Here is a 24,620-nt window from a genome sequence, read left to right on the forward strand (position 1 = left end):
GCTTGTGGTGTTTGAAAAATGAAAGCGATCATAACCATAATACATCCAGTTGCTATAATTGTTCTTACACAGCATATTTTCCAAAAATGTCTGTTTGTGGCCTAAAAAAACTTTTTCACACTTCACCTTCAGTTGCTGGTCCCCGTTGACTTGCATACTGTTTTTCCCCCTTCTTCTCTTCTCCATAGTATGGAAGTCGATGGGGACCAGCAACTTAATGTGAACTATCCTTTTAATTCTATATATTGTCTTTTGCTGCCTGTTTTACTTTCACTATGAGGCACATCTCAGAGTACCACAACAGAATATTCAGATGGAAAAATAATAATAATTTGGGACTTTTTGTAATGCCAAGAAAGTCAATACATTGACATTACATACTCAGATAGATAGATAGATAATACACATAGGAGATGCTGAGGCTATAATTGTTCATTTATTCCGGTCAAAATTTCTATTGTAAATCAATGTTTAGTCTATTTGGCTGGAAAGCTCTTTCAGGGATAGTTTATATGTTTATGATTAATTTAACAATGTTTTATGGCAACTTGCTATTTGGGGTAAGTTGTCACAATGAAAACCTGCTATTAAATAGGAATAAAGGAGCTGTTAACGCTCAGATAAAATCTAGCAAAAAAAAAAAAACATAACTTGATAATTTCCTACCAAATGCAGTCATAAAAAACATCATTTTAGTTGTGATTTAACTTTGGGTTTACTATATATTCAAAAATCCAAGCTATTTAATCGATTTTGATTTTGCCTCGTCATGTGTGCCTCTAAGTGGAGGTTTGGCTTATGGAGGAGGGGAGAGAGAGAGAGAGAGAGAGAGAGAGAGAGCACAGGAGGCGGCTACTAAACACAGCGATGAGAACACAGCGCGTATTGCGACTTTCTTACACCATCCTATATTTATCTCTGACTTATCGTTAGTAAGCCTCATTCATTCTCCATCTCGGTCAGTGTTTCAGCACCGCACATCGGATCCTGTGCATGTGAGCAGCAGCAGTGCCGCAGGACACCGGGCGTGAGACCCGCACCGCACCGTCACGCCACAGGACGTGCGTCTGTCTCCCACTCCCGAATACAACCACAACATATGTCAGAGCTTCAGTCTTGTCATCTGAGGCCGGGTCTCGACAACAGCAGTATCGGGACTGCCAGATTCCGTGTCGTGGACATCATCACGCGCTGAGCATCAATGTCGAAAAGCTCGGCAGAAAGTCAGAGCAGGGGCGGCTCCGTCCGAGACGTGAGGATGGCCTCATCCAACAATACCTCGCCCGATGGAAGCTCTCCACCACACCAGAACCGCATCCGCCAGGTCAGTGTGTGAGTGTGCAAACTGAACGAAGCATTCCGCTTTCTGATGTTCAGTGTGTGTGGGCGAGCGTGACACCCGTGTTTCGCGGTGTTGTGGTCCATGATGCGGAGGATGAGGCGTTGTCCTGGTTACCGAATCTGTCCAAGCCATCAGTATCGCGATGTAGCCTGTTTCATTTAATCTTAGCAGCGTTGTTTCTGTAAACACATGAACACGCTGAGGCAGATCTATCTATCTATCTATCTATCTATCTATCTATCTATCTATCTATCTATCTATCTATCTATCTATCTATCTATCTATCTCTGAGAATTCTGATAGATTTACGGAAATGTTATTTTAGTTGTAGTTGTAAAAACTGAATTGCTGTAAAAAAATTTTTACTAACAACCAAAGTTTATCATAACAAGCCTATCCATAAACTATAGCCAGTATTCATATTTATTATATTATACAATAACTTTTTGTTTCACTGTAATGTAGTTAATAAGATGATTTATATATATATATATATATATATATATATATTATTTTACTTGCAAAATGTTTTATTTTAATTATAATGTTAATTTTAACCATACATTTAAAATTCATACTTCTCAAACTTCCGCTAACTATGTATTTGGTTTATGGTGGGCTGAAAGGATTTAGCAGTTTTTACATAGTTTTCCCATATATATACTGCAGTCTCTTTTCGTCTTGGTCCAGCCTCTACGTGATGCTGTAGTGACCGTGCGTGTTGACTGCAAGTGAGGTTTTTACACCTGACAAACTGCACAGTTAAAGCTGAACTGTTTTGATCCTTAGGTGCCATTCTGAAATGTTTTCCAAGTATCACGCATGAGATTCAGTTTATCAACTGTGATGTTTTATGCATGAAATCACAGCTGATGACCCTGCAGAGCTTGTTAAATAAATACAAAAAAAAATAATAATAATAATTCTATCACACCCTCTTAAGAGCCCTACAATAACAAGCTTAGCCTCACTCACCCTGCCCGTCTGCTTATTTACAATCTCATAAGCCAGTTCATCAATAAAAACCAGCCATAAATAAGTGATGGACTGGCTGAGTCATGTAGGGCATTAGCTTGTCTGCATGGATGCATAGATGCCCTTCTGTGTCATTCAAAGCTGTAGCCTGTGTGATTTGTTGCTCTGAGCTTTCCAAAAGATATTTTCCACCCTATTTTCTTTATTATTTAACTTTTAGAGCTGTCAAGGCTTAGTGCCTCTTGGGTTTTTCTTCATGGTCTGTTGAACTACTCTAGGTCTAAATTCGCCTTTCATATCTCCAGTCTGATGTATCCTAAATCAGTCTTCTCACTGCATCATGACTGCACTCTGTGCCAAGTGCTCTTGTCAGGTTTAGCTGGTATGAATTAAAATGTTCAGCCCTGATAATGCTTTGCATAGCTCTTGTATCAATTCTGAGATTATATCCTACAATTCAGACTTTTTTCTCTGAAATAAACTCAGAATTGTTGGATACCTTTTTTTTATTCCTTGGGAATGAGCCTCCATATTACACAGATCTTCATCTTAAGAAAAAAAAAATGCTTAATTGCAAAAAAGGCCTAATATTAAATTTTTTTCCACAAAATAAGAATGAATTTTCAAATAATGTATGCATCAACTATAATGCACTTATCAAAATAAAAGCAGTCAAATGTAAAGTGTTAATGACAATAATTATTAAAAATATATAATTTAACTAGAATCGGCAAAGGACAGGAAAAACACGTTATAGATTAAACTGTATATGAGCAGCTTAAATAAAAAAATATCACGTTACCTCATATGCTGAAAGACTGGGCAGAACTCTTTTCTAAAGCTATTTCCTGTCAAAATACACTAATGCAGTTTCCTATTGGGTCCTGAGTTATCGTATGAGAGAGTGCTGTCTTGGTTTCTCTGGGAAATTAGATTCCAGTAATGGACCAAGCACTGCAGGCGTATAAACAGGCGTCATTTTATTGCATGAACACCATATACTGGCACTCCTAAAATCTTTGTTCACTGACTAAAACAACACTCGTTGTTGTTTCAAGTCTAACAACTGAGCCAATTCATATTATAAATGCAGTGCAATTTTTGTTTGGATGTAATTACAGCAGTCAATTTAGGAAGTAATATTGCATAGTCTAATTCAATTAAACTACAAATTCTGTGCACTAACTTCTTGAGAGGGATGAATGGAGGTATAGAGAGGAAAGGTTTGCTGTTTCATGGGAGTAGGCAGGTGCTAGAAAGTTCCTTTGATTCTTTGATTGGTGGAGATTTTTAGCATTATTGTCAATGTATTTTTTTCAATAGTAATTCTACTGTTTATGCAGGCTATGGGTTCAACAATGAATCATCAATTAACAACCTTACAGGTCTGTCTTTGAAGGTTTAAAATCAATTTAAATGTTTAAATCAATTATTCAAAATCAATTACTTTAAGAATTCCCTGATAGGCTTTTTGAAATGTTAAGGGACTGGCCACAGTTCAGTTGTTTTGCTGTGCTGTTCAGGGGCAAGTTTATCCGAAATGGTTGATACCAATTATATAGAAAATATATATTAAAGTAATTGCAATGCAATGTCAATTTTCAAATGGCTTTTCAGAAAAAAAGAGTGAAGGCTGTGGAGACTTTGTAAACAGAATGTTCGCTCAAAAAATAAGTTTACATGGCACTGTGTAATCAAATTTGGAGAAATTCCTCAAAAGTGTTCCTGTTGCAGGGTTGTAGTTAACTAAATATAGGCAAGATTTCTCGTTTTCTTTTAGTTTATGTTGATATATATATAAAAAAAAAAAATTACAATTAAAATGAAACCAGCAAAGAATGGTGTTTTTGTTTCTGTGTGTAATATGCATCAGGTGGTCACTGACCATTCTGTGGGTGGTCTAATAACATGAAATATTAGCAGTATGTATTATTGTAAAATTTATTTGAAAACTGTTTAAAGATTCGATCCAAGAGGAATTAGAATTTCTTGTATTAACTGAAGAATATTAATGCGTGTCTGGTGTTGAAAGGACTCCACCCTTTTCAATCACTCATACTGCATTAGCTTGAGGCTAATAGATGCTCTATGACTCTGCAGCCCCTTCAATTTCTCATCCAAAGTAACTAATAGTCTTTTTTTACAGAGTATAATTATCAGTTTGGCTTAATATTTTTGAAGTTTTCTCATTAATATATCACCAAGTTGCCAACATTCTGCTGTTTCCTGTGTGAATACATGTATTATACTTAATAATTATGATTCCTTTTATAACCAAAGCTATCTGGACAGGTGCTATGCAATGTTACAATGGCCTGCCATTTCAGGTCATCATTTCTTTCTTGTCATCTATTTGTCCACAATTCACTCACTCAGTCTTTCTTTCTCTTCTCCTTGTGTGGGAAGTATGATGATGTACAGGAAGGAGACTGTAATGGAGCAGAAGGTTTTTATTGCATTACAAATCTGCATGCTGTTGCATTGTGGGTAGTGGGTGCCATGCCTGGCTTGCCCTCTGAGGACTGTTTCTATAGCAACCTCCCTGTCCAGCACTGTCTTCACAAAACTTAAATCTGTGAACATCCATTATCATCATTGCCCACATTATGATTTCATTTCATTTATGATTTAAGTCCTTTAAGGCGCACCGAGCCATTTCTGAGAAACTGCTGATATTTGAATTCACCAAAATAAACACCCCCCTACCCAAAAGTGTTTTTATAATAATTTTATTTATTTCCTTATAAATAATATATAGGATATGTGCACAGGGTTTGACCCCTGCCTGTTATGACCATGTCTCTGTCCAATAAAAGCTTGCATATGGATCCGCACGTCTCACCCCTCATCAGCTCCCATGTTACAGTAATGCTAAAAATGTCAAAACATGAGCTGGTATTTTTATTATAAAAAATGTAACTAATAGATATCACCACACTTACCCAGCTGCTTAACCAAATTTCATTAAGTATTTCTGTTGTATTACAGGTTTATTGATATGCTATTTTAAATATGCAAGGGAGACATATCCACTAATTTCAACGCATTTCCAGAAAATAAATGTTTTTCATTTTGTTGGCATATTAGAATTAAAGGTTTTTATTGTGGGGATTTTGGGAATGTATTTTTATTACTCCATAAATCAGAAAAAACTGTCAAAAAGTAACATAAATCAAATGAATTATATATGGTGCATGAATGTGGAGATTCATGTCTCAGTGCATAATAAAAAAAAAACCTAATTAGAAAAAAAGAGCAAAATAGATCAAAGTTAACTAGTGCTGAAAAAAAATAGCTTTGCCTGTAGTGCCTTGTCTTTATCCACATGATTTTTTTTTTTAAGGGTGAGGGGTAAGAGTTACATGGAAATGCATCTCATGCTTTAAAATATTTATGAAACCCCAATCAGGACTTCCCGCAAGAATTGAGAATGGATCGATGACGGCTTGAGGACGAGTGAAAAACAGATGGGTGGATGGATTAGGAACAATTTGAAAGATGTGGTGGATGCATTAAGGCACTGGTCCTTGAGAAGTAATGGTTGTCTCTTAGTAGAAATTCCAAATGGTTTCTAAATCCTTGGCCGGATGGATGAACCAACAGACATGATGCTTTAGTCTTAAGGTCAGTTTGTGTGTAAAAGTGATGGAAATACACTGTGCACATATAAAGCCAAATATGGTTCAGCTCACCTCACACACCCTAACAGATGGAAAGCGTCCCAAGAATTATGTGTCTGCCAAAGTAATGTCCTGTGCTGTGTGCTACTTGAAAGCATCTGTAAGGAGAGGGCAGACAGAATGGCTCATCACACAATAGCCTGCCCTTCCCAGAGAGCTAATTGAGTAGAGTGTGTTTACGGAGGCTTCCTGATGCTCTGATGTGATTGCTGTCCCGTCTGCTGTCTGCATACTTTTATTGATCCATCCTTCTCTCTTTCTCTTTCCTTCTCAGTCTCTTTTTCTCAGTCCTTCAGTACTCACCTTCACTTTTCATTTTACCTCTCAGGTACATCTTTCAGTGATGCTGAATTATTATTTTCTCATTATCAGGCAGAATTAAGTTGGTAAAGCATGTCACATGGTGTTGAAGTCACATGATTAATTATTGATCAGTTGTTTTAGGGAGTGGCTCTTTCCACTACACAATAGATCTGATGCTTTAGCAGAACATTTCCTCTGCATCCAAATCACATTATAACAGCTCGATACATCTTGAAAATTCAGTCATTTCAAATCTTAATGATGTATAGAAAATTGAGATTTGTTTCCTTACATCTTTAAAATGGCATATACAAATGCTGTAATTAAAATCAAATGTAATTAAAATCTCTTTCAAAAACATTAAATAAATCTTACAGACCCCAAACATTTGAAAAGAAAGTGAAAGTGACGTGGCATTCAGCCAAGTATTGTGACCCATACTCAGAATTCGTGCTCTGCATTTAACCCATCCAAAGTGCACACGCACAGAGCAGCGAACACACACCCGGAGCAGTGGGCAGCCATTTATGCTGCAGCGCCCGGGGAGCAGTTGGGGATTCGATGCCTTGCTCAAGAGCACCTAAGTCGTGGTATTGCCGACCCGAGATTCGAACCCACAACCCTAGGGTTAGGAGTCAAACTCTCTAACCACTAGGCCACAACTTCCCCAAAATCTGAATGTCCTTAATGAATGTCCTTTATGCATCACTGGAATGTAAAAAAAAAAAAAAAATGTGGTGCTGCTGTAAGAAACAGGCATGCAAGTCAAGTCCACTTTGCCCAAGAAACACCTGATTCGAAAGAAATAGCCTAAACTAAATCTGGACCAGCAAAGCGAATGAGACAGAGCCCCTAACTGGGAACTAGTAACTTCAAATCGAATTAAAAGTGCATTCAGATATCTTCTAGTTGCATTCATTTTCATTGCATGTGTCCTTCCTTTTCTCCAGAGTACATGCAGAATCAAATGAGCTGGGCTAAGAATAAGATGCTTCTGGATTCAGAGTCACCAGGCTTACTTTAAATTAGATTTCTTTAAATGTGTTTTCTTTTCTTGCAGGCACTCTGAGATCATTTAAGATGATTCAGACTCTAAAGCAGTGAGTGAATGGATTCATCATCATGTTCTGTGTGCTGTTGGTGTAGATATCAAAGTCATATCATACAGCAGGATGAGAAGATGCAGGAGAATGTAGTTCCTTTATTTTGGTATGTAGGTGCAAGCATCAAAATGGCCTATATTAATAAGAAAACTGATTAAAATAATGATACATATTTATCTATATAATATAATTATTTTAACATTTTTACACATGCACACATATGAACCAAATATTTAACTATTATTATTTTGAATTAAATTATATTTATTTTTTTAATGTCACTGTTCCTGCTTGCTCAAAAAGTGTGGTAATGCCAAAAAAGACAACAAATATGTCAGTGATAGGACAGATATTGTATGTTCAAATTACATGTACTTGAAGAGCATAGTGTTGTTTTGAGCAAAGTGAATTTTGCAAGGGTGTTGTCTGGAGTGCATCTTCATTTGTCTTTCTCACTCTCTTGTTTCTGTGATGACACTCCTTCCTTCATCTCTCGCCGTTTATGCAACTTTCTCTCGATCTTTCTCAGCGACTGTCCTCTTTCTTTCTCCGCACATTTGTCAGTGTGTGTTTGGGTGTGGTCTCTACTGATCTGGATGAAGTCTGTGATAACTGATATATGTATTTCTACAGTGACATTAAAAAGCTAGCGAGAGGTTTCAGCCCATGTCTTGATCATGTAATGATGAAATGAAGCAAATTATCTAGAAGTAGGAATTTATAGGCCTGTGTATGTGCATATGGAAGACATGGGAGTGATTCACTGTCAGCTTCAAGACTTTTAAACTTGTGAGCGAGAGAAGGGAAGAAAGCAGGCTTGCTGTCTTGTCTATGAGGCTGTAGTTAATATGGTGAAAAGTGGGAGCTATTCCAAGGTCGTGCAAATGCAGAGGGGATTCACAATAAATCTTGTAGAGAATTACCAACTAAATGAAAAAGATACACTCTTAGATTTTTTTTTGCAAAAATTGTACTTTTAAGGGTACAACAGAATGTCACTGGGACGGTACCCTCGAAAGACATGACTAGGGAAAAGAGAACTGCTGAGAAATATTTAGTACATCTTATTGTGGTAATATTAGTAGAAAATAATTTCCTGTCAACTTTTAGGCTGCTAAAAGGACTCTACTGAATTACATTGAGAGGCTGAGCTTGTTATAAAGCATTGTGGGATTGCATCATGCACAAAGGTTATTTGTGTAAGAGTTGCTGTCTCTGCTTTTTTACCAAAATAGATGTTTTTGGAGGCAACATCATTTGTTGGCTACAGTGTCAGACATTGGGATTGAGGCTAAATGATGCCAAAAATGCTGGCAGGTAGCTCACTAAGGTTTGACACTGTGCCAGTTGTTTGTAAACAGCTGTGTGTGTGTGTGTGTGTGTGTGTGTGTGTGTGTGTGTGTGTGTGTGTGTGTGTCAGTCTTTACTGAGTATTTAAAATTTTTATTTGTTTACACCATGCTTTTAAATTGGGGTGTAAGGCCTATTTGTGACCATATTTGCATTAGCCAGTATAAATGGTTTTGTTAAACTTTTATTCGTTTTGTTGAAAGCAGATAATATAAAAGTATTAAATATAATATATGATCATATAAATACTGTAGTATAATGTTTATTTTTGCAGATTTTCAGAGTAATGTACTAAACAGCCTACTGTTTATTGGTCTACTACACACTACAGTTCAAAAGTTTTGGTCTGTGAGATTTTTATTTATTTATGTTTTTAAAAGAAGTCTCTATGCTTCACCGCTTATTTAATAAAAATACAGTACAAATAGTAATATTGTGGAATATTATTACAATTTAAATAATATTTAAATTTTAAATTTTATCATATTTTAAAATGTGAATTTTAAAAAGCTGAGTTTTCAGCATCACAACTGCATTCTTATAAACTGATTTCTCAACACACATTTATTATTATCATCACAGTTGAAAAAATGAAAAGCATAGTTGAAATCATTTATTTGAAATAGTAATCTTTTCAAATTAACAATTAAATGAACAGCTAATGTTTTGATTTAATCTGCACCATGTATATTAGAATTTTAGTGTAAATAGTTTTTTTTTTTCTTCTTTAAAATAGCAGACATTAGATTGTTATCGGCCATACCTTAATAACTAATGTCTATTGCATCAGCCAAATATTTAAATATTGCTGCATTCCTGCTTCTACATCTAGTGCATTAGAGTCATGGATTTGTGCAGAGAAACAGGATTGAGTGTTGACCGTGAGTGATTTTTTATGAAAGATCGATGTGTTGACTAATGCCTTAATAACAAACACTGTAAGAGCTTCAAGACTGAATAGCTTTTAGATGATGTGAGTGGAAAAGTGCAGACTCAGCTATGACTGTATACTGTACATCTACACACAATATACACCCGGAAACTTCTCTTATATTTGAGATTTGAATCGTCATCAAAGATATGTTTTCTACAAAGTTACATCCAGTGTGGTCCAGTCAAAAAGATGGACATGAAGATGAACATTCATGGAAGCTTTCCATTGCAAGTTATTTTCACTGAAGGGTTAATTTGGGAAAACAAAAAAAGGTTCTTCTATGAAATTTTATTTTTCATTCACTTTGGATGAAAATCATCTGTGAAATTGCTACTTAGTACTTACTTACAAATATTAAAAGATCTTATTGTTTTTAGCACAAGCCCCTGACGCAGCACAATTTGCCAGCCTTAGCAGCTGTGATGGGTGAAACATAAGCATCCTGAATAATGATGTTCAGTAAGTGTAGAGACGATGATAACTTGTATTCCCCTGCGAGCATTGCTCTCTCCACGCAGACATTTGAGACCTGGCGCCTCTACATCTGCTCATGTTTACCACTGTATTGATCCTGTCCTCTGCTTGTCCATTTATCAGAATGACAAGACCTTTTTGAGCTCGAATGAACCATATCTCAAACATCTCTCTTGCGGTGTGGTGTTTTTAACATATTTACAGCAGGCTTACAGCATGATCTTTTATCTGCTACATCATGAGGTCATACTTAGGGAGTCACAAATACAACTGCATAGCGACCAATCACAATCCCTAGCATTGTGGGAAAAATGTTTGATTTAGATTCAGTAGGGTGTGCGTTTAACACTGAAATTGTGATCTGATGACTGTATAACCTCCAATAAGCCAGTTGAAGGAACTTGATTGATGGTCCATCTTTGCTGTGATTTTTACAGTATGAATCTGTATCTTGGTTTTGGTTACAGAGCTCTTGCTCTACTCTGGAGACTATCAGTTGTTATAAAGGATCAATGTTTTATAGATTCTTTTTCTGCATCTGAACAGGTTGTTTAGTTAGTTGCTTTTACATGTGAACAAATAACATTAGATGCAGCGCTTGTTAAAGATGAGATTACCTTAATGTAATGTAGCACCATCTGTAGTAAAAAAGTTTTGATTCATATTATATATATATATATATATAAGCATGATGGCATGGCACTTACCATGAACAAAGTTGCAAACAGGTCTTGCATTACAGAATTTTAATTTAGGCAGTCTCGTTACCACAATTTAGGACATGTTTAATACCTAAAATCAGGGTTTATTGCAATTTGTAATTCAATTATGGGTGGATTAATATATATTAATGCTAAATGTGTATATATATATATATATATATATATATATATATATATATATATATATATATATATATATATGCTTTACATATCCTATATATATATACATGTGTTTTACAGTGCATGATTTGTGTGAGATAATGTTCATTATACAGATTATATCTAAATTATTATGTTCTATTATTTTAATTGTTGGATATACAATTGAAGATCTTCCATTCAGTGCTTGTCTTGTATGTCTTACTCTTGCTTCAAGGACTCACACAGAGGAAGATGTTTGGAGCTCTTCTAGTGTGCAGTTTAACCACCAGGTGTCAGTGTGCTGATATCTAATTTGCTGAGGTGTAGTTATTTTTGTAGGCCAAAAGGTGGTGTAGAAGTATCTTGACAGAGACAAAAGGGATGTATCTTTGGCAGTTTAGGGTAGCGTTTAGTCTGTACAAATGTCCACACAAGAATAGTGAGAGATACCAGTAAATTATGACCTTGTGAGGATATTTTTTTTTTTGGTCCCCATGAGGAAAACAGCTTATAAATCATAAAAAAAAAAAAAAAAAAAAAAAAAAATGCAGAAGATTTTGTGGGAAGGGTAAATGTAGGAGTATGGTTATGTGGGTAATACAGTGACATTTGTGAGTGTTTTTTTGTAAGTAATTTGTAAGTGAGAAAAGTAAGACTGAAAGTCAAACCTAGCCACATCAAATTGAAAATACCTCACCTGACTAAAGAAGACATGATTTCAAAAATGTATTTGTGAACCTGTCAGATCTCATAATATTTGCAAATATATTTACAAAATTGCACATGCAAATTCAACAATAAACAAACAAATTCATGAACTTTAAATTTATGAAATCTAAAAAGATTAATACCATATTTCACTATTTAATAATACTGTATTATATATAACATTTGTAAATATATTAACAATGTATATTTAGGTCGTATTTTGAATTTGAATATTTTAAATAGGTTATGTATTTGTGAATTGGATTTTGTGTGCATATTTACAACTGTTAAAAAAAATGGTGTCTGTAAGATTTTTTTTATGTTTTTGAAAGAACTCTCTAATGCTTTCCAAGGCTGCATTTATTTGATCAAAAATAAGTTAAAACAGTAATATTGTTAAATATTATTATAATATAAATGCACTTTATTGTTGTTATCAATGCTGAAAACAATTGTGCTAATTGTGTTACTTAGCTTTCAGGTTTCTTCGATAGAGAGAACAGCATTTATTTGAAATAGAACACTTTTGTAATCTCTACTGTCACTTTTGAGCAATTGAATGCATCCTTGCTGAATAAAAGTAAATAAAAAAGCCCTAAACTTAAAACAGACACATCGTTATTTTCAGACTGCGCTGACTCTTTGCGACTCAGAGACAGCTTAAGTGTGATCCCTACTAAGAAATAGTTATAGACTCCTTACTCTATAGCATTTGCAGTAGTCATTTACCAGACACCTTTAACCCAAGAGGATTTATAGTAAATTCCCACTGGAGCATCCTGCAGGTTTAAGTGCCTTTTTGAACCAGCATTGACCCAGCAACTCTCTTATTATCAGCCATGGGCATTTCCCACAGTACACCACCCCACAAGGTCAGGTCTATGACTGCAGCAGCTGTGTGTTAGAGCATATCATTCTCCTCCTGGTGGATTTGTATATGTGGCTTACCATTGCCCCAGTGGATTTATTCCCAGTGTTCCTGACGGCCTCCACTGTGGTCTTCCCTAAACTCCTCCCCAGCTCCAGTTTGCACGCAATGTGCCACAGGTGTACTTGGTGTTTGCCACAAAGTATTAACAGTTTCATGTTTTTCTCTGAAACTATCACTTCGTTTTATTCTGTCTTTTCTCTTATACACTCACATTTTTGAAGTACACACATACATACATTCAATCCTGCAGCTGGAATATAAGCTGGATGCCTCCACATGTGGACAGGCAGGTTGGCCCTCTTCCTCTCTCTCTTCCTCTCTGTCTCTCCCTCTCTCTCTGGTCCCCAGTTCACACATGGCAATATAAATTCAGATTCAGTGAGGGAGGCTTTTGTCTCTTCAGCCAACCAATGGACGGACAGGAGTCACACTCGATGGGGGTAAAAAAGACACAAACTGTTTACACTGAGGAGGGAGTTATTGAGAGTGAATTGTGGGAGGACTTTACATTAATATGAAAAACCTTATGGGACTATTCCATATCTGAAGCGATAGAGAGGTATCTGTGTGTGATTTTCTGTGGTTTGGCATCATGGCACACGCAGCAGCACATCTTAAAAAGGCACGGGAACTGGAACAACCTCCAGAGATAAAGGCTCTCGCCAAAGCAAGAGAGAGACGCAAGAGACACAGAGAGAGAGCAGAGCGCAAACGCAAGGTACCATTAACAACAGCACTTTTACCTCAAATTCATCCATGCCAGCTCAGAAACAGCTGACCTACTGACTTATTGGGTGACATGTGTCTGTTTAAAGAATTCTGCAACCATTTAATGCCAAAATCTTCAGACAGCCCTTATTCTAGTTAAAATAGTCAGTTTCTTTCGTTATGTGGAAATGTAGCCTCTAGTAATCCAGTTGTTGTTCTACATATTTTATCTGAATTAATTCATTTTTGTGCTTTCAATGTTAGACTAGCACATGTAAAGTAACTTTGATGAGAGTTTATCTCAGTCGCATTCACATGCACACAGGGTTCATTGAGGTCGGAGGATATGATGATGTCACAAATTACAGCAATATCAGTCAAATTATGGGTGATTTGTAAAACATTGTCCTGCTCTGCTGCAGTTAATTTAACCTATGATTTCTTTCTAATGCGTACAAATATTAGAATTCAACACCCTAGTAAGACAACATAACCATTACTTTTTTTTTTAATCTAAGGAGAACCCACGGGGTCAAATTTGGCCGCTGTTAATTGCTGCCACCCAAAATGAACCAACAAAAAAAAAAAATTCAAATTTAGCTTCGAAAGCCCAGAGTGCCACTTCTGACCCCTGCATAGAGACACCTAGTGGATCAATATTGAACTCACAAGTGCCAGAGAGTGGTAGTAACAAGATGGCTTACCACATGCTGTTTTGTTGAGCTGGAAACCTACCAAAACAAAATCGTCTTCTCAGCAAACCAGCGGTTGGTAAAATTGTGTATTTTTTGTTAATCTATTTAGTATTAGCTTGCAGAATGCCTAGAAGTAAGTTTTATATTGTTTTTGGTGAAATGAGTGACTCTGAGCTAGTTCAAAAAACAATGAGTCAAAAATGACCCTCTGGGTGTATGTGTTAAAAAAATGTCGGGTCAAAAATGACCCTTTGGTTCTTTGAGTGACTTTGATGGAGAATGGTGACAGTCCTGTATTTGGCTAATGCCTTGAAATAATTTCATTTGTATAATATATTTTAATAAGTAACCTTAGTAGTACAGGGCCACAGACTAATAAAGTCGATGTGCTGTGTGCAAGGACCTCAAAACTGAAATGCACTGTGAAAAATGCAAAAATGCTCTCTGCATCAACAACAAAAAAAAGTTGTTTCAAAGACTACCACAATATCTAGTGTTCCTTTCTCTAGCAGAACACATTTTTGGATAGGCAAAGACCCATGTTGTTAGTTTTTTTCAGTCGTGATTTTGGCCCTGTGTTCTTGTTTCCATTGGACAAAGTGTTTGTACATTTGAAATCCAGTTCTAACATGCAACAAATATAGCAAAAAAAACAAAAACAAACAAAAAACATTGTTAAATGTAGCTGTGTGGTTGACCGATTATTTTCCTAAATTTAAAATAGTTTGCATTGACCGTGTTTGTTTTTGTGATTCTTTGAAATGAAAGCCCAATGGGTCAAATTTGGCCCTAATCCTAAATTAGGGAATAAAGGGTTAAAATTGAAAAAGTGGATATTTTGGTGTTCAGTGAACTTGTAGCAGTAATTTAATGCATAGTTCATAATTTTCCAAAGAAGAAAAAGGTTCTTGGGTTCTCCAGGGCTAATTATAAAAAGAAAAAAAAATAACTATTTTATTTTATTATTGTATTATTTTATATAATGTATTTTTGTATTTATTTATTTATTTATTTATTTATTTATTTATTATTATTATATATATATATATATATATATATATATATATATATATATATATATATATATATATATATATATATATATATTTTTTTTTTTTTTTTTTTTTTTTTTGCAGTTTTGTAATGGCTGCATTTTAGTATTTCTGTGCTGGAGATGAGCTCCACGGATAAATGATTAACTGTAATCAGCTGTTCTGCACCTGTTTCAAGAGCACAGATACTGGAAGAGGATTAGGAAATAGGATCATCCTGTATGCAGATTTGTCTCTAGAGTGCAAAATCTCATTGGTTACATATGTGATGACATAACCTTTTGATATAACTCATGTGCTTCAGTTTTGTTCTGGCAATCTGTAAATGCAAGTTTTGAAAATGTTGTACAGTATTAAAGATTTTTTTCTTTTACATCAAATTAATGGTTCTCTGCCAGGCATTGAATTATTTTTAATTTAAAATACAAGTCTTCCTGAGGAAACATAATAAAGAAGTAGTGATGGGGAGATCAGATCGTTTTATTGACTGTTGGTATAAATGTTATTGGAGTCATGTCATTCATTTGTATGGGGTTAAAATATTGTATTTTCTGTAGCCAAATTCCCCTTGCATGATAACTCCCTTTGATCATATTTAAATGCAGCCAAAAGTAAACTCAAATAATTAGAGTTATAAGTAATCTATAAATAATTAGAATAAACATCACCTTCACCTAATGTGTTAAACTGTGTGACCTTGGATGACCTGCTGCCATGGGCAGATTAACCATGTGGGCAATTGGGCAATTCCCATGCAGGGCACCACATCCAAATACATTTTATCAGGTAAGAGAAGTGTTACATTCTCAAACATCTATATCCCATGGCCTATACAGTATATAACCTTTCATCTGAATTGACCAAGTTCCCTGAATGTTTGGTTGAAAGTTTGGCCTTGATAACAGCTTGCATTCTTGCTGGCATTGTTTGTATGCACTTTTACACAGTCTCTGTTGTTATTTACATCCAAATAGTTGCTTTTGATTAAACTTTTGTGCTATCTGTCTTTGGTGGGGGGTGGAGCAGGGTCATGGGGCAATCTAGGTGTCATTGATTAATCAGTTACTACCTGCTGCATCCTATAACAACTTGACAGGCAGTGTCTAACTAACAGTCTTATAAGCAGGTTATTATAACTGAGATACACAAGGAGCTGAGAATGTTAATATAGAATAACAATTTGCATTTGTCAAATTTTCATGTATAATGTAATTTACATGTAAATGGTAATAATTGGATATTAATATAAAAAAATTGAGAAATTTCTGCTGCATCAGTTAACTTACATTTTAATAGTATTTTATATATGTAATACTATATACTGTTTTAGTGGGTTTTTTTTATTAAATCGTTTTGTTTGAATTTTTTTTACATCTTTCCAGCCCAAAATTTAGAATTATTATTATTATTATTATTATTATTATTATTTTGCAGTATTTATTTGAAATAAAATAATTGGATCTTGACTGAATCAAGTTAAAATTCTTCAAAAAGTCAGCTGTACATGCACATTAATGGAGTTCACTGTTTAGTTTTAAAGCATTATTACGATTTGTTATTTTCTGTTTAAACTCACTTGTCATTATTGCCCCATTAACTGTAAAACCCAGATTATTTTGGTTAATAGGGGGCATGGCATTGATCAGGGCAGTCAATGGCAGTTCAATATGTCTGTAGTGGAAGTCAGCTTAATGCTGAATCATAGTGTGGTCAATGCGGACTGCCTCGGGACCAGAGATGACCCACAGACACTGATGCCATTCTGTCTAATTCACTGTAAGCATTGCTATAGCTTTTAAAACGCGGATATATTCCTCATGGATGATGAATTGGATTCATGTGGTGTTTTGCAAGAGCTTTTATTGAATTCAATAGCTATTTTATATGATCTTCCACTATTTTCATACTTCTGCAAATGTACTGCATTCTGAGGACAATAATTTATGGTATGACAACCAAGGGTTTTTGTAAATAACACCCTCTTCCTCCAGTCAAGACTTTTTGACTTCAGTTGTCCCATTGGATGCACATTCCTAGACCTCAGGAGGAAAAAGACAGCTTCCCCAGCTGGCTCTTCCCCATTAGGATTGCCCCTTGTTGGGCATTGTTCTGTCACATAGCTGCCTGTGCCTGGAGGGGTTAAAAATAACCCAGCCCGTGATGGGTTATTCGGACTGATATAGCAATGGGAGACACATTTGTGGCCGCAGTTGTCAGTCACGAAGCCAGGCGGGAAGAGAGACAAGACCGCAAAAGTGTAGGAGTTAAGAGCCAAGGGGTCTATGCCAATACGGGACGCAGATTCTCACAGAAGATGTGGGGCAGGGATCAGAGAGAGCACATAAGAGACAATGTTCGCGACCTGAGGAGAAAGACATGAAAGTTTGGGGGATTTCACATTAGCTGGATAGATGCTCTGAAGCTGATAACTGAATAGGCTCCTGGGTACTACCTGAAGACCGAGGATAATGCAAACCCATAAAGCTAAGTGCATGTGAGTGAGTTGGAATCAATCTTCCGAGGAGCGTTTTGATGTTCAGTGGTTGGTTATCACTGGAAAAGGCCGAGCAAGGGCGGAAACTAACAAACGATCGAGACATTGATGTAAAGTGTAGCACCATTTTTTGCAAAGGTTTGGGTCACTCTTTATAATGGGGAATGCGGCAATGTGTAAGGCATGTGGTTCAGATAAAGGCCTGCGGACCGTTGGAAGTGATCCATATCTGGACCGTTCCTACAGTTCTGTGGCACATACCATGGTAAGACAATTTTAATAATATCTAGGTTCAGTAGAGGGTTGTTGAGGTCATTTACCTGCTGAAAAGACCAGCATATGATGTGTTTGGAAAGCTGGGATCATAATGCAGAACAATTTTCTGTTATTCTTTTTGTAATCCATTTTTAACTGACCAGAAAGAGCGTGTTAACTGACTAGCTTCACTAACTAAAGCCAACAACCTGGCTGTGTACTGGATTTCTTTTGTAAAGTAATTATTTCAAGACTTTGGTGTTTGATTTATTTTTAGACCATATTTTTTGTTTACTTCTTACCATTCTATTTAGATGGAAGCAAATGTTTTGAACCAGATCTGAACTTTGTTGCCCACATGAGCTGAAGGCAACTTCAGCAGCAAATATATAGAGTGTGTTTCTATTGGTCAGGCCTTCTTCAGATCCCACTTGTGTTAAGATGTGACCTCTCAACCTGAGAAGGTTGCTGAGGTCAAGTCTTAAACATTTTGGTCAAATCTGTAATGACCTGACACATAAATGCTTCATGCTCCACATGACCTGAGAGGTACTGATCTGTTCATTAGCATCTTTAATCCCAGAGCTTTGCATCTATGTGCTTGCCAATTCTAATATATCTGTGTTTTTAAATACATTTTGTGCAACTGTTGAAAGGTAACCAAAAAGTGTTGTCCTCCTTCTCTGTACTTGTACTGTCTTCCTGCTCTGTAGTGTTCATTATTCCGTACATTGAGGATTTTTGCATTGGTATTGCACATGCAGGTTATTGTCACCATTGTGACTCTTATTCCAAGGGCTTTAAAATGAATTACTCTGTAATATTTCAAATCAACACGTGTTCACTGATTGATGCCAAATCTGAAATTTGATCTTAGCATTCATTTTCTTCTTAACTTGGCAAGATAACCCATGCACACATGCGGATCTCTGTGTGTATGTGTTTGATGACATGGGTATTACAACATAAACATTTTTATGAGGACACTTCCTGTGTCCTTGTAAAACAGTAAATTCCTGGAGGGCTTTGCAGTGTTTAGCTCCAACCAACTCACACCTGCTAGGAAGTTTCTAGTAATCCTGCATTTGTTCTTCTTTAAGTTTGTTTACTTGGAAATTCATTGTAATAAAAAAAATAAAAAATAAAATCTTTACTAGAGCTGGCCTGAAGTGTCCTAATGTTTTTCCTGTTCTCTTGTTTCTACAGTCGGACAGTAATACTAGCTTCCTAAGGGCGGCCAGGGCAGGTAATATTGAAAAGGTTCTGGATTTCCTCAAGAGCGGACAGGACATTGCCACATGCAATCAGGTAACTTTTACATAAAACACTATGGATGCAATGAAATGAATGCAATGTCGTCTCATTTATTTCTCTCAACTTTAATTTACTATTTCATACTTTTATTGCAGTATAATTCAAAGGAATTCAACAGTTAGAAGTTTTGCACATACATCTAAAGCAGTTTAGATTATGTGTGTAAATGCTTTTAATCTAATCTGTTAAGAGAAAATCTGTTGAGTAATACTGAATTTAAGTTTTTTCCAGGAAGCAGGTTCTTTCCATGTTCTGTCAACTCTGTGTTAGCGCCTCTTTTTAGAAAGTCCTAGTAGATTGTGTTTTATGAGTGAAGGATAATCCTGATTATTAGAAATGTGTATGGTCTTTTAGTTTGCTTTTCTCATTTTTTTGACCAGCTTGGCCACAAATTGCATTGTGATGATGTTATAGGGAGCCATAGTAATTCCTGACAGAAGCTGCATTGCCAGCATCATCAGTTCTCTGCCAGGCAGTTCTTTCTCGTACATCAGAGCCGTTTTACTCATGCGTGTCTCTGGCAGCTGTTCACACTCCCGACCTTCTGTAACTAAACCCTCCCACTGTCACAGTACTGCTGTGTTCAACCATTCCTTACAAATTATCCCTGGCATAACAATGCACTGAAATCACCAAATATATTAATGGTAACTGATCTTTAATCTTAAAAATGTGTGAAGTCAATATTAAACTGGTCTTGTTTGAAATCAAATAGTAGTGAAATGCACGCATGCATGTAAATAAGAAATACAATATTTCCTTATCTAGTCAGATACTGTATACACTATCAGAAACATGGTACAAAACTGTCAGTGGTGGGGGGTACTAATATCTACACTTTATGTACTGATATATAATTTTAAAATACTAATATGTACCTTTAAAGTATTAATGTGTAGCATGTAGGGGTAAATAAGGAATAACAATGTACCTTTTAGCTTTTGTAGCTTGGGGTGTTCCCAAAATGACAGCTTTGTACTTTTTTTTTTTTTCTGAGAATGTCTGATTCAATTGTCCTTTTATAGGAGATACCACATGCAAAAGGCATTCTGTAAGGTTTGGCACAGGCACGAACTGCAAGATCTGCATAAATCTTTAAAGTACTGGTTTCAGCAAGGTGTGCCATATAAATATTATGTAAATGTAAATGTGGAACCATGACCAACATGGGAGGGGAAAAAATAGAAAGACAGTGTTTAAGTGCCTTTAAGTTACATTAGACATTGTATTTAATACTGTATAACGCATGTTTCATATTTTCACATCTTTGTGAAATATTTCTTTTAAAAGGGTGATTTAGCTATGTATGTATTTATTTATTTACTTATTTTACATTAAATTACATTAAACTGGGTGTGAAAGCTAGGTTGCTATGACCCCTTTATTATGTAATGTGCTGAATTTGCCTCTTCTCTGACCATGACATTATTCATGATGATGTCATCTTGAGTCTGAATAATTCTGAGTCTGTCATTATAACAATGGACAGGCATTGGATGCTGTTTTCTCTAAAATCCATCATTCTAATCCTCACTCAGTGATATTGCAATATAATCTGCCCATGTTTTATCAGTTTTTTTTTCTTTCCACTCTTTCACCGGAATCCCTCACTCCTTCAGCTTTCATTATCCAAATAAATTAGATTAGAGTCTCGTTAATTCTCTCTGCTCTTACTGACGAATCTGAATGTTGGCCATAATACGTTACACAAGAGCTGTCATGATTTCGCCGTCGTGTTAAGACAGGAGGTGATGTTTGAATAAAGGGAATGCTTATTTACAGCTCTTGAAAAAAAAAAAAGATTAAATACTGAAATTCCGTGTTTAAACATGTAAGCCTGATTTGATTAAATAAAAATGAAATAAGTGACTTTTTGCATGGTGTAATGAAAATTAATTATTTCATAATGGCTAAAAACCTTTTCTTCTGATCATTGTGCTAAAATAGAAAAAAAAAAAACTAATTTCGCCATAGTAAAATCTGTCATAATTATTCTTTACATAAGGAATTTTCAAACTTGGGTCTGAAGGAAAAGTAATAATAAAATAAAATAAAAAATAAACAATTAAAAAAATAAAATTACATTTGTTTACTATATTAATTAGGTTTTAATACATTTAACATGAACTTTCCATAATCTTGTAATCTTTCATTTTTCTAATTAATCTCTTTCAGTGTTTTTTCTAGAGTCGTACATAACAAATCTCCATATTTAGTAAAAACAGAATGCTCGAGAGTTCTACCCCAGTCAAATTATTCTGCCAAAGTCTGTTTTTATGCAGCTTATATGCTATTATTTATCATGAGCAAAAAGATGTTGTCTTGTTCTTTATTGTAGATTAATATTAAAATCTGCACTGATAGAAAGTGTATTGATCATGTCTCCCTCTGTGTGTAGAACGGACTAAATGCACTTCATCTAGCAGCCAAAGAGGGTCACGTGGAGATGGTGGAGGAACTCTTGGAGAGGGGTTCAACCGTGGACTCTTCAACTAAGGTTAATCACACATAAACACTTACAAGGGGTATGTGATTCCCAAATGGCAAGAGAGACAGAGTAAATATGACAGAATGCCAGTCATCCAGCACTATGGTATGCTGAGTACAGCTGGACTCTTATGATTCCTGTCATCTGACAAGCAGGGCCAAACAGACCACACACAAGCCAGGAACTATAACACACAAGCAATCACTGACAGCAGAGGAAAAGCTTTGGAGACTTTGTGTCGAGCAGAAATGTGAAAAGTGTACTAGAAGTCTATTTTGACTGATAGGATTTCTAAAAATTAGGACAAATGTCTCATACAGTCCCCAAGTATTTGAAAAAAGCTTTTCTTATGATATGCATACACTCTAAAAAATGTATAAAATACTTTTGCTGTAAGAAACACATACTCTCAATGATATTTAGATATTTTGTTATAGATACATTAATTATTTTAGAATTTGTTATTAAACTAGTTTAATTAAATTCTGTTCCGTCCTTTTGTGCTTTTAATGATTTACACAAGGACCATCATATTTATACACAAACAAGTGCACAATTACATTAGATAAGTAGTAAATATGTATCAACCTTTCTTCCTCTTCAGAAAGGAAACACAGCATTGCACATTGCTTGTCTGGCTGGGCAGAAAGAAGTTGCGAAGTTATTGGTGAAAAGAGGAGCAGATTTAAATTCGCAGTCCCAGGTGAGGAGAGCCTGTAATATTCCAATAATAATAATAATAATGATTATATATATATATATATATATATATATATATATATATATATATATGTATATATATATATATATATATATATATATATATATATATATATATATATATATATATAATTTAATTGAATATGATTAAAATAGTATTTCATAAATTGTTATAATACTAATTTAGCTTTACGTTACCGGTATGTTACTACAGAATGGCTTCACTCCACTTTATATGGCTGCTCAAGAGAATCACCTGGATGTTGTGCGATATCTTCTGGAGAATGGTGGAAACCAGAGCATTGCCACAGAGGTTTGTGATTGCCAGAGTTGTGTGTGTGACTTTCAAGTACCTGCTTCTAAAAAGAAGGAGTGTTTCCATAGACTGTGGTTTTTATGACTTACTTCTGAAGTGAATTCTCAAATCAATGAATCCAAGTGTGTCCAATAAGTATATCCAGTAATCAAAAGCATCAGATGGGTGAAGGTTTTACATGATTTCTAGCTGGTCCAGGCTGGTCTAGATGGTTGATCAGCTGGACTTCCAACCCCTGGACCGAGTTTTGATCTGCATTTTGGTCAACTTGTTAATGGCCTTTGTATCGGAACAAAGACATGGTTCTGTTTGATTATCTCTGCCTATTGCTTGTGTTTGTAGGATGGTTTTACTCCTTTGGCCATTGCTCTGCAGCAGGGTCATAATCAGGTGGTCTCTCTGCTCCTGGAACATGACACAAAAGGTAAAGTCCGCCTGCCTGCCCTCCACATCGCTGCCCGCAAGGATGACACCAAATCAGCTGCCTTGCTGCTCCAGAACGACCATAATGCTGATGTCCAGTCCAAGGTGAGGGAATGGGATTTTTTTAATGCTTTTTCAAAAATGGAACTATAGTTATACTATGGTTAATTATTTATTTTTATTATATAGGTAATACCATGGTTTTCAGGATGTTTGCAATGATAATATTTTTTTTTATACATTGAAAATTCTCTCATCCAAGATGTTAATGAGTTCGCTTCTTTATTTGGAGAAATTTAGCATTACTTGCTCACCAATGGATCCTCTTTAGTGAATGGGTACCGTTAGAATTACAATTTTCAAACTGCTGATAAAAGCATCATAATGACCCTTTAACAATCCACACGACTCTTAAGATTATTCTAACTTCCTCTAATCAAAATGTTTTTGTTTTTTTTCTTCAGGAAAAAGTCATTTATTTATTATTATTATATTATAATATTATATAGATAGATAGATAGATAGATAGATAGATAAACTTTTAAATGTATCAACTTTTAAATGTATCAATTAAATGAATTATATGTGTGCCTTTGAAATTCGTCATTTTAAGACAAAAAATATTAATGAAAATACCATATTTTCTTCCTCATGTGCAACTCCAGATGATGGTCAACAGGACTACAGAGGTATTAAGATTCTCAGCAGAATCCTGTATTGGTCTCAGCTCTTGTAAAGCCTAATGTTCTACAGTACTTAACACTGAATCTTTCTTTGACAGTGCATGGGAAGAGTACAGTCTTGTTCATAGTGCATGACACATTGTTGTTTTTATTTTAGTAGCGGCACCCTGTTTCCTCCAAAGGTTTTTGGGTAACACTTTAGAATAAGGTTCCATTAGTTAATGTTTAGTTAATGTATTAATTAACATGAACGAACAATGAATAATACATTTATTACTGTATTTATTAATCTTCGTTAATGTTAGTTAATGAAAATACAGTTATTCATTGTTAGTTCATGGTAATTCACAGTGCATTAACTAATGTTAACAAGCACAACTTTTGATTTAAATAATGCATTAGTAAATGTTGAAATTAACATGAACTAAGACTTATAAATGCTGTCGAAGGATTGTTCTTGCTTAGATCATGTTAACGAAAGTAGTTAACTAACATTAACTAATGGAACCTTATTCTAAAGTGTTACCGGTTTTGGGGTCTTTAATGAACATTTTGAGCAGGAATAGAGTTCATTATATTGTTTAAACACCACTTTTGATTTCACAAACAAGCTAAACAGACGTTTAACTCTTAATTGTGCATGCGGACTCATACTGTCGCTCTCACTATCTGTGTAGAAGTCTCTCGGTCACATTTTGTTGCACCTTTTTGTTAATTCTGTTTTTTAAATTGCACCATGTCTGTCAGAATGGAAAGGTAAGAAAAAAAATGGCTCCATCAAACGAACGAGTAAGACAGATAATGCTAAT

General features: G+C 35.3%; 1 protein-coding gene across 17 annotated transcripts in view; it reads left to right on the top strand.

Annotated features, from left to right (window-relative positions):
* The first annotated feature begins 795 nt into the window (after positions 1 to 795).
* The window catches only part of LOC113105852 (ankyrin-3-like), a 54,870-nt gene continuing 31,045 nt past the window's right edge, over positions 796 to 24,620 (top strand). For 7 of the 17 annotated variants that reach the window (XM_026267204.1, XM_026267255.1, XM_026267261.1 and 4 more), the window contains exons 1-8: positions 796 to 1,324; positions 19,074 to 19,175; positions 21,580 to 21,678; positions 22,274 to 22,372; positions 22,604 to 22,702; positions 23,048 to 23,233; positions 23,794 to 23,817; positions 24,559 to 24,567. In XM_026267204.1, the coding sequence (XP_026122989.1) occupies positions 1,202 to 1,324; positions 19,074 to 19,175; positions 21,580 to 21,678; positions 22,274 to 22,372; positions 22,604 to 22,702; positions 23,048 to 23,233; positions 23,794 to 23,817; positions 24,559 to 24,567 (741 nt within the window). In that variant the 5' untranslated portion in view covers positions 796 to 1,201. Of the gene's footprint in view, positions 1,325 to 17,338; positions 17,878 to 19,073; positions 19,176 to 21,579; positions 21,679 to 22,273; positions 22,373 to 22,603; positions 22,703 to 23,047; positions 23,234 to 23,793; positions 23,818 to 24,558; positions 24,568 to 24,620 lie in introns of those variants that run through there. The other 10 variants (XM_026267212.1, XM_026267247.1, XM_026267327.1 and 7 more) reach the window with 6 other exon arrangements.

This window comes from Carassius auratus, chromosome 1 (genome assembly GCF_003368295.1).
Source record: "Carassius auratus strain Wakin chromosome 1, ASM336829v1, whole genome shotgun sequence".
Lineage (NCBI taxonomy): Eukaryota > Metazoa > Chordata > Actinopteri > Cypriniformes > Cyprinidae > Carassius > Carassius auratus.